This window comes from Pseudoliparis swirei, chromosome 21 (genome assembly GCF_029220125.1).
Source record: "Pseudoliparis swirei isolate HS2019 ecotype Mariana Trench chromosome 21, NWPU_hadal_v1, whole genome shotgun sequence".
In the NCBI taxonomy this organism is placed as follows: domain Eukaryota; kingdom Metazoa; phylum Chordata; class Actinopteri; order Perciformes; family Liparidae; genus Pseudoliparis; species Pseudoliparis swirei.
The window spans coordinates 4,750,492-4,761,017 of NC_079408.1; the positions used below are offsets into that span (position 1 = coordinate 4,750,492).

A 10,526-nucleotide genomic window follows, 5' to 3' on the forward strand; every position below is an offset into this window, starting at 1 on the left:
CATGCAACTCTCAACAGAATTTTACATTAGTGACGATAAGAAAAAGACCAAGGACTTGGAAATACAACTCAACAAAAAAAGAACTTTAATCTTCAACAAACGGACACTTTGCAAATGTAAATCATAATCAATGTTTTGTTTAACATTTTATAATCTACATAATTTAGTGGTGTAACTGCTGGGAAACCATGATTATCATCATCAATCGGCCACAGCGACGTGCAGAATGCGTGACGAGAAAAAGTTGTTCAATCCGCCCGTCCCGTCGCCGACCCCGCGGCGCCCTGAGCGAGCAGCAGGTTCATCTCGTAGCACCGCAGGCTGCAGAGGGGAACGCCGGTCTTGGAGCAGCGGTACTTCTTGAAGTTGGAGCAGCCGTCGACGCCGCAGCTCGCCGGGGCGGCCGGCGGCGGACGGGAAACCGTCGGCGCCGGCGCCGCGACGCCCGCGGGGAAGGAGACGGCCAGGCCCAGGGCGCAGTCGCTGTACCGGATCATGGGACACTGGTTCTGCCGGGACTTCTCTCCCTCATGCTCTTGATCTTGGCCTTGCTCGTCTTCGTCAGCCTCTCGATCGTCTGGTTCTTGCTGTCCTCGGCCTTCTTGGCCGCCTGCAGGCGTCTCTTCCTCGCTCGCTCCTCCCGCTTCTGCATCATCTCGGCGGTCATCTCCTTCTCCTTGTAGCCCATGGGCAGCTCCAGGAGGGGCTGGCTCTGCTGCTTGTGGAGCAGGGCTTTCTAAACACACACACACACACACACACACACACACACACTCAGGGATGGGCGCTATAGCCACTTTATGCATTTGAAGTCTGTGTTCTCCGGCCTCCGCTCTTCCTCACCTGTCGGGCCGTGAGCAGAGACTCGTCGACCTCCTTCTTCAGCTCCCCGTTGTCGTCGAGCTCCCCCTTCTCCAGAGCGTCCAGCCACCGCTCCTCCTCGTCCACGGGCCTGGCCAGCATGGGGTCCGAGTCCATGTCCGGCATCGGGGATCTGGCCAGGTTACTGTCTTCATCTGACACACAACAAACAGAAAAGTGTCTTCAATGTGTTACAACAGAAATAAAACACGAATATAAAACGTGCATTCTTGATTTTAAATTGAAAGATCATTAATTTATCCATTTTAAGTTCATTCATATAAATATTTACAACTATTAATGTCATATTAGAGGTATTTTAGACCTCTGAATACTGTACCAGACATTTATTCAATGTTTTCACATGTAATCTCTTCGTTGTATGTTTCCTACTGTTCTAGGGATCCATTGGCAGATTTCTGCACATTCTAGATTTTAAGTTCAGTAAAACGACCTCTGTTGTAATGTCTCGGCACAGAAACAAATACTTTCAGTTTGTCACATCTTAATATTACACTTTACAGATTTGAATCTTATGTTTACATTTGTGCACCAATGACCAGAAACCAAAACATGTCAGAATCAGCCTATTTCAACTCGACATATTTACCCATATAATCTGTGTTTTAAGCCTTTAGGCCATGCACTGGGTTAGAGTGCAACAGTATTTACTTAATCAAAGTTATATTTGAGAGCAGAAGTTACAGGAATAGGAATAACAACAAATCCCTAATAGTTTGGTCCATGCCTGCTTGTGTTATTCAGAGTATGACCCATAATGATATGACCTGATCAACTTTAAAAACATAATAGTTTCCACCCAGCTCTCGTGTAAAGTATCTAACTATTATAATATTACTGTAACTCACCCAGCCAGGCTCGATACTGCTCCAAAGGCACAGAGGGCTCTTCGTCGTCATCATCGTCATCGTCGTCGCTGTCGTCGTCGTCGTCCTCCTCGACGACGTTATTAATGATCATCAAGGGGGACGGCGGACACGCCACACCGGGATGCACGGTGAAGGTGGGAATGCTGTCGGGACAGGAAACAGGAAGTGAGCGATCGGGTGGCGGTGAAAGCGAGCGCCGAACCGACCGCCGCCGCCCGCCTCACCTCTTGGTCCCCAGCGTCTGTCCTCCCAGTTTGATCTTGAGGCGGAGCTGCGGAGGAGGAGGAGGAGGAGGAGGAGGGCGGAGAACCGCGACGGGCTCCGGCGCCTCGGGGAAGCTGTGGTGCTTCCTCTTGTGCTTCTTGTGTTTTTTGTGTTTCCGCTTGTGGACGCCGTGCAGGCTGGAGCCGCCTTCGCCTGCGGAGGACGAGAGGAACGCAACACGGGAACACAACAAACACGCATGGATTATTTAAAAAAACACACAAATACGATGTCGATCAAGAAGATTTGTAGAGGCGAGAATATCGGTTTGATAAGTCTCCGTGAGTATTGTATTGTATCGTGTATTGTGTATGCATATATGTTGTACAGATACATATATATTTTATTTTATTTTTTTATATTTCTTGTATCTCTCTTCTTCTTTCTTTTTTTTTTTTTATTATTTATTCTTGTGTTTTATTATTGGTGCTGCTTTGTTACTTTCATTTTTCCTCTTGGATTAATATAATATATATATCTATCTATCTATCTATATTTGGTAGATTTCTGATCTGATTTTTGCGATCTTGTATATTTTGGTGTATTAGTGCTTACAACAAATACAAAATAAAGGTGAAGTACTGTCGGAGCTGAACCCTGGCAGTGAATAAGAGGACGTGTCTGACTTTTCTGTCAGTCGATCTCCCAAAATGTACAAGAACCAATCGTCTTGCTTTTTTCCCTCAACTTTTTTGAAACAGCCGTTGCTTGATTCAACTAGACGGTGTGCATATTGTAATTATGAAGAAAAGAAAAAAGTGTATTTTATTGTCCTATTACATGTAGTTACACACATATATGACATGTATTCTCTTCATTTAACCCATCCTTAGTTATTAAGGAGCAGTGGGCTGCTGGGAAGCACCTGGGGGGTTCAGTGCCACTTCGACGTGCAACTAATGGGGAGAGCGGGAATCGAACCGGGAACCTTGCCCCCGCTCCCCAGTGTTATGTTAAACTGCATTTCACAGTGAGAAGTTTTTATTATTTAGCCTACAGTCTAATAAGACAAATTAGGGGTGGACACAATATTAGAAACACCACTCAGTTTCAACATTGTAAGATTGACATTCATGACGTAATGGCTGTACTCACTCACACACACACTCACCAAGGAACCTGGGGTGAATCATGTCTTTCCTTTTCCCCATTTGACACACCGACGGGGAGTAAACGCCGAGAACAGGACGGTCAGTCTGCAGCTTCACATGACAGCAGACATCGTTCACTGAGGAGAGAAACGCGTTATAATATACACTGCGTCTAGCGGTTAGCAGGCCCGTCTTTCGATCAGGGGGTTGCAGGTTCAATCCCCGCCCTCGTCGTTGCGTCCTTGAGCAAGACACTTAACTCTGAATTGCTCCCTGTCGCTGTGTCTACGGTGTATGAATGTAACATGATTGTAGGTCGCTTTGGATAAAAGCATCAGCTAAATCACATGTAATGCAATGTCTAAAGCAGCATTGGAGAATAATGAAACATTGAATTAAGTCTAGCTTAGCTTCACGTTACCTTATTTACACATGTTCTCGCATGTTGCCGACGTCTGAACGAAACTCACACGGACTAAAGAGATTACGGTTGCAAATTTGAAAGAAAAAAAGTCGCAGCGTTGAATTTAATTGATTTAAATTGAAGCTATCGTGACAAAAAAGTGTGTCTTGAGTTGTGAGTTAGCTCGACTAAGCTAACAACACGGACGTTCTTCCGTGACGTCATTTCCGGTCGTTTCGAGCCGTTCATTTCCGTTGAGTGCACTCAAGTGGAGAAAAACAACGACATAACCGGCGACTGATACAGGAGTCACAAGAGTTTTAAGCAGTTATCTTTCTTTAACGAATTACACTAATTATGTGACATCGTATTCAACAATCAAAATATCAAAACATGGGAGCGAAGTTGTTTAATCGCGAGTTCTAAATGTGTTTTTTCTCCGTTTGGCATCATGGGTAATGTAGTTCACGTTTCGAACGCCGCGTATGAATACACTGGATATTTGGCGTTCCATTAACTACGTTACCCAGCAGCCACCGGGGCGTTTCAGCCGAGACACGCAAGGTCAGTTACACGCCTTAACGTGGTGGCGTTAAACTCGTCATTTATCCGGTTTACTAACGTTAACCTGCTCGTTGTAGTTTCCCCGCTCGTGTCACGATAACAAAGTTCATTCTCCATGTATCTGACGTCTTCTTTAAAAGTAGTGTTTAACGTGGGAACTATTCTATGTCAAGTTGTCACCTATATTTCCTGAATTAAAACACAACCCCAGTGTATTAATGTGAGGGTAAACTATCTAATAATTTCGCAGGACTCATGAATTACGCTCGGTTTCTCACCGCTGTGAGCGCAGCGAGAAAGCCCTCCGCTCTCCGGATGCTGAGTAAGTTAATTTATTCTCATGCAAGCAACTGGTGCAACCTCTGCACATTATGAGCAGGAATATATAATACATAATCGACCCTCCTCAAAGTCACACAAGGCCATTAATATCTCAGTTAATATTAGGCTTTAGTGATGCATAATGTCTCACAGATGTCAGTTTATTTAGCACTCTTGGAGGCTAAAATGGTATGCGGTCATGTGAGCCACCGCTTGAAGTGTAATGCACCTGTATTCCTGGTATTACGGTACGGGGGCTCGTGCGGCCCAAAAAGCACGAGGAGAGAACCATGTATCAGCAATAATGCTCAAATTTGATATACCAAGTCAAAAACGACATTATTTTGGATAACATATGAAGTTATATTACTGTACTGTTTCTCAATTAATTGAAATTCAGCTCAAATTCAAAATGATATTCATAATTGCACAATAATATAACTTATTATAGCAGATCCTTAATTAATGGTTATATTATATTCCCACTGGATTGTTGTCCATGGTTATTTTCATGAGATTTTATTGTATTTATTTTGAAGATTATAGACAAAATCATCTTAAAAGAAAATATGATGAATCCATGTCTACGTTCATGATATATTACTGTACTTTGATTAAACTAACAACAAAGTGAGGTAACAATAAATAATGATATTCATAACTCCCAAATATTGTAACTTTATTTAAAGCTGATCCTTAAAAAAATAAGACCTCGTTAAAGAGGGTTTTTTTTAGTGCTCAAAACACAATTATTAAATATTGAAAAAAATGTTGTGCCCTATTTTCGCCTAGCCGAGCTGCAGTTGCGGTCTCCTCCGTCCCTGATCTCTTTGGCCAGCGGAGCGCCCAACCCCAACACCTTCCCCTTCCAGTCCGCATCCATCAAGCTGAAGAACGGGCCGACGCTCACCTTCGACGAGACGACGATGAAGAGGGCGCTGCAGTACTCTGCCTCCAACGGGTGAGTCGTGGAACCGGGAATCCATGACGGTTTGGGTCTTTAAAAATCCCTTCAATTCAAACAGAGACACTTTTATCAAACGTAGAATACCCGAGCTGCTGGCGTGGATGAAGAGCCTGCAGGAGGACCTCCACAAACCGCCGAGCCCGACGGACATGTGTGTGACCACGGGGAGCCAGGAAGGCCTCTGCAAGGTACCGCCTCCACATCATGGAATAAAGGCGTTATATGGGATTAAAACATCGTCTTTTATACAGCTAGACAAATGACGACCACTCATGTCATGAGATTTGCTTCTAAATGTGACTTTTTTTGTTGATTTCAGGTGTTTGAGATGCTGGTCAACCCCGGAGACAACGTTCTGCTGGACGCCCCGACGTATTCAGGCACACTGGCAGCGGTGAGAGCACTTCCTTTATTAAAAACACACGCGTGCACGTACACACACACCAGTGTAGGAAATTTAGATATTTTTTGGGGGGCAATTTTTCCCCCACTGACTGAAATCCAGGAGCATTTAAAAAGAAATTTGGGGCACTTTTTGAAACTTGTGAGAAAACATTTAACCTAAATATACTTATTTAGGCTTACAGTATCTGCGCAATTGTCATAAAAATGGCAATAATAAGACTTTTAGGCAGCAGGCTACAGATTCAAAGTGTTTTCAATTGTATTCTTATTTCTTTGTGGTTATTTATTGTTATTACATTTTTTAAACTACTATCAACAATTATACATTAATTCTTTTTTTTTTTATAATTAAAAATTATATTTATTTATTTTCTTTGTGTACCTACCTAGTACAGAGAATACAGGACACACGACAAAGATAAAACGCGATTAAATTATCTAAATTATGGGGCATTTGTTGCCCCTCTCCTGGTGATATGAGGGGCAAAGATATATTTCTTCGGGGCAGTTTTGCCCTTGTGTATTTACAACGCTGACACACAAACACACACATACACACACACACACACGTACAGTAACTCGGGCGTCTGTGACCCTCTCCGTCCTGCAGCTCCAGCCGCTCGGTTGCAACTTGATCAACGTCCCCAGCGATCAGCACGGCATGATACCTGCCGGCCTGAAGGAGGTTTTGTCTCGGTGGGACCCCTCCGAGGTCCAAAAGCCCGGCAGCACCGGCCCCAAGATCCTCTACACCATCCCCAACGGAGGAAACCCCACCGGCGCCTCCATGAGCACTCAGAGGAAGCGGGAGGTGTACGAGGTCCGACATGTGACCGCGTGCACACCTTTAATTTCATGCAGCTTGTTGCGAGGCTGATTTTAGTTTCCTCCCACCTGTTCCACAGCTGGCCCGGCAGTACGACATGCTCATCATCGAGGACGACCCCTACTACTTCCTGCAGTTTGACAAGGTACCAAAAGCCCCCCCCCCCTCGTCTTTTCTGTCATAAAAAAAAAAAAAAAGGTGAAACAGTTCCGATTCGTCTCATTTCTTCAGAGTCTGATATTTCATTCATCCAAAGCGACTTACAATCATGTTACATTCATACGCCGTGGACGCAGCTACAGGGAGACATTCAGGGTTAAGTGTCTTGCTCAAGGACGCGTCGACTAGGGCGGGGATTGAACCCACAACCATCTGATTGTTATGGTTTAATGGTGTTTTTTTATTTGGCAGCCGTGGGCTCCCACGTTCCTCTCCATGGATGTTGACGGGAGGATCCTCAGGACAGACTCCTTCTCTAAGATCCTGTCGTCAGGGTGTGTGTGTGTGTGTGTGTGTGTGTGTGTGTGTGTGTGTGTGTGTGTGTGTGTGTGTGTGTGTGTGTGTGTGTGTGTGTGTGTGTGTGTGTGTGTGTGTGTGTGTGTGTGTGTGTGTGTGTGTGTGTGTGTGTGTGTGTGTGTGTGTTATTCCCAGTCTATGACACCCCTGTCCACTGCCGTTGGTGTTCTTGTGGTTCGGGAACTTTCTTTTATGTTTTAGCTCCAGTTGAGGTAAATCCCAATTTTCCCAGCAACATTATGCAGAGATGCCTCCGCATGTTTCTGTTTTTTCCAGGCTGAGGATCGGGTTCCTGACCGGTCCCAAACCGCTGGTGGACCGGGTGGTGCTGCACATCCAGGCCTCCACGATGCACACGAGCACCTTCACGCAGGTGAATGAAACACCACACATTTGATGCTTTCTGCGTGTAAATCCTCCGCAGTCGGTCCTTTGAGTCGACTCCTACATATTTGCATTATCAGGGTCATTTTACAGTGACATGATGGCTCCACACAGCCTCTTTCTTCATTGGTTGCAGTGTTTAACGCGTGTGTTGCCTCCTTTCAGCTCATGGTGTCTCAGTTGTTGCACAGCTGGGGCCGAGAGGGTTTCCTCCAGCACATAGACGGGTTCGTCGCTCCCTGGTCAACACGAGCAATCGGGTCCATTTCTTGGCGCCTAAAAAAAGCACGACATCGTTTTCTATTTCCTCTCGCAGGGTGATCGAGTTTTACAGGAAACAACGCGACGCCATGATCAGCTCTGCAGACAGGTGGCTCAAAGGTTTGGGAAGAAACGTTTAAAAATGAGACGCATTGCCTCATCGTTTGTGGTTGGTCATCTGTAGCTTTCTTGATTTTTAATACACTGTAAATTCGCAATTTGGAAATTTGTTTGTTTACAAGTCAACTCAACAGGGGAGCTTTTAAAAGTATTTTACTGATTTAAATTCTGCATCAAGGCAGACATATCGTGACATCATGTCAGATAGGGGTCCTCTCTAGACTCCAATCAGCTATCGAAGTCTTTACTGGTCCTAAAAAAGTAGATTTTCTATAAATGGCAACATAAAGTAATTTATATTTAATACAGACTTTCTGAATTATTAGGATGCGAGAGAGAAAACTACAATATTTGATCACTTTTTTTTTTAACATTGACAACTAGTGAAAAGTTAAAGTCACATCAGAGCAGTTTTCTTGGAGCCACCAACTAGTGGCCATTTGAGGAACTACACGTTAAGGCATTTCCACATTGAGACGTCTATTTCTGTAATAACGACCACCACGTTTGTGAGGGGGGGAAAAAGTAAAATACTTTCATAATGTAGATGCAGTAAAAGATCTAATAATCTTAAGAGAGGAACTGACCAAAAAAAACACAGACGGGAAATCCTGATATGAGTCAGAAAGCAAACACCCACCCAGGCTTTTCTTTTTGATTTCAATCGTGTGTGTGTGTGTGTGTGTGTGTGTGTGTGTTCACAGATGTAGCAGAGTGGCACACCCCGTCGGCAGGCATGTTCCTGTGGATCAAACTAAAGGGCATAGCCGATACCCAACAGCTCATTATGCAGAAAGCCTTGGAGAAAGAGGTCGGCACACATTTAGTTCCTCTGGTATTTCAGTTAAACCCCTCACATGTTAATTAATCCCTTCTGGTGACTTAATGTGGAACAAAACCCAATTAACTTGGAGGTTAGCACACATACCTGACTGTACTCTGAACATGCAAGTAGCAGGTACCCAGAATGCATTGCTGTGTTTGTGAGCAAATGTTTTTGCACCAGGCGGGTTTAGTGGCTGAATAGCGTGTGGGATGCTGTATTTGAAGTGGCCATTGTGCACACTGTGAGTGGGTTTAGCAGCTGAGTGTGTTCCTTCCCCTCCACACACACACACACACACACACACACAGAGAGAGCTGAGTAGACAAGTATAAACAAGAGTGGGTACAATCAGGTTTTTCTGAGTTTCTGCACAGCAGATAGTAAAAAAACCTTCTGCGTTAAGGAGGAGAGAAAGATTTGTAGAGAGTCTTTATCTGTGTTTAATCTTTCCCATGATTCAGAGCTGTAATAATTGCCCTTGGGCCTCTCAGTGGGTTGTTACAGGAGATTTCTTTAAAGTGCAATATTTCCGAAATATTTTAAAGGAATAGTTCGTCATCGCTGAGAGTTAAAGGGGAAGGTTCACGCCGCTCTCGGATGAAGCAGAGGGTTAGCTTAGCTTAGCACAAAGACTGGAAGCGGAGGGAAACAGCTAGCCTCGCCTCGCTCGGTACAAAGGAGAGCAAAAGACACCGAGCAACACGTCCAAACATTACTAAATAATAGATTATATCTCATTCGATTAATCTGGAGCAAATAAAATCCAATTTGTAGTTTATGTGCGGGCACATTTTTAGCCACCTATTTATTATGTTTTAGTTCTGAAACTAAATTCTGACTTTCAGTCTGACCTTGTGTGCCTGAAAAGATCAGCTGAGTAAAAATACAAGTACAGAACATATAAAGTATCGTGTGTGTGTGTGTGTGTGTGTGTGTGTGTGTGTGTGTGTGTGTGTGTGTGTGTGTGTGTGTGTGTGTGTGTGTGTGTGTGTGTGGACAGGTACTGCTGGTTCCTGGAGGCGTCTTCATGATCAACAGTAGCGACCCCTGTCCCTACTTCAGAGCGGCCTTCTCTCTCTCCACACCAGAGCAGATTGATGAGGTACACACACACACACACACACACACACACTATAATGACTCTAATCTCTCTCAATGATTTCTTCAGGCTTTCAGAAGACTCTCTTCTCTCATCAAAGAGGCTTTGTGATCAAAGATTTCCCCCTAAAAGATGCTGTATTTTTGTTTCACTGATTGTTGAATATATATATATAGCAAATATATTAATAAAGTGTTCATATATTTTGATATTGTGTAACCTCTGATTATGTCTACATAGTCAAGAGAGACTCAGAATGGATGTACTGTACTTGTTGCTGTTTATTAGTGTTAAAAGAAGAACAATACAGTTGCACTACAGTGAGGATGTCTTCATGTTCACCATATACAAAAAAAGTAAACAACTTTTTTTTAATCACATTGTCTTTTGAGTCTTTTTTGGGAGAAAAGTTAATTCATACAGTGACTTTAATTTAATTTAATGATATTGATTTTTTTTCTTTTTCTCCTATTATCGCATTTACACACAATTATAATGTTGCTTTATTTTAATCTGGAAATAACTACTCTAACAATACTTAATGCTTATTCCTAACTCAGTTAAAAAGCTGCACGTTTTTTCACAATAAAGTTCAAAAAGCCATTTCCTCTTTTCTTTGAAGTGTGCCAGCAACTCTGACTCCACTTCTGTTTTGGCCTAGAAATCAAGTCTCAAAAAAAAAAAAAAAATACATTTGAATTGTTGTATTTATAAATAAAGATTTAGGC

At 43.4% G+C, this 10,526-nt stretch overlaps 2 protein-coding genes across 2 annotated transcripts; one reads left to right on the forward strand and one right to left on the reverse strand.

Annotated features, from left to right (window-relative positions):
- Positions 1-62: 62 nt before the first annotated feature.
- On the reverse strand, positions 63-3,691 carry ino80b (INO80 complex subunit B). Its single transcript, XM_056442831.1, is given in 7 exon segments — positions 63-523; positions 526-736; positions 844-1,016; positions 1,731-1,894; positions 1,976-2,168; positions 3,127-3,243; positions 3,528-3,691. Coding segments are annotated over 6 exon segments (1,056 nt in total). The 5' UTR covers positions 3,167-3,243; positions 3,528-3,691; the 3' UTR covers positions 63-248.
- A 158-nt stretch (positions 3,692-3,849) lies between these two features.
- Positions 3,850-10,176, forward strand: aadat (aminoadipate aminotransferase). The gene is made up of 14 exons (XM_056442830.1): positions 3,850-4,073; positions 4,324-4,395; positions 5,187-5,355; positions 5,441-5,549; positions 5,681-5,755; positions 6,377-6,586; positions 6,672-6,737; positions 7,004-7,086; positions 7,385-7,481; positions 7,658-7,719; positions 7,809-7,873; positions 8,578-8,684; positions 9,700-9,801; positions 9,868-10,176. The coding sequence occupies exons 1-14, from the start codon at positions 3,995-3,997 to the stop codon at positions 9,907-9,909; spliced, it is 1,338 nt and encodes a 445-aa protein (XP_056298805.1). The 5' UTR covers positions 3,850-3,994; the 3' UTR covers positions 9,910-10,176.
- Positions 10,177-10,526: the final 350 nt, after the last annotated feature.

Coding starts and splice junctions, on each gene's coding strand:
- aadat (XM_056442830.1), top strand. CDS start 3,995: ATGAATACACTGGATATTTGGCGTTCCATTAACTACGTTACCCAGCAG. Junction 5,756..6,376: donor ATTCAGGCACACTGGCAGCG/GTGAGAGCACTT, acceptor TCCGTCCTGCAG/CTCCAGCCGCTCGGTTGCAA. Junction 6,587..6,671: donor GGAAGCGGGAGGTGTACGAG/GTCCGACATGTG, acceptor CCTGTTCCACAG/CTGGCCCGGCAGTACGACAT.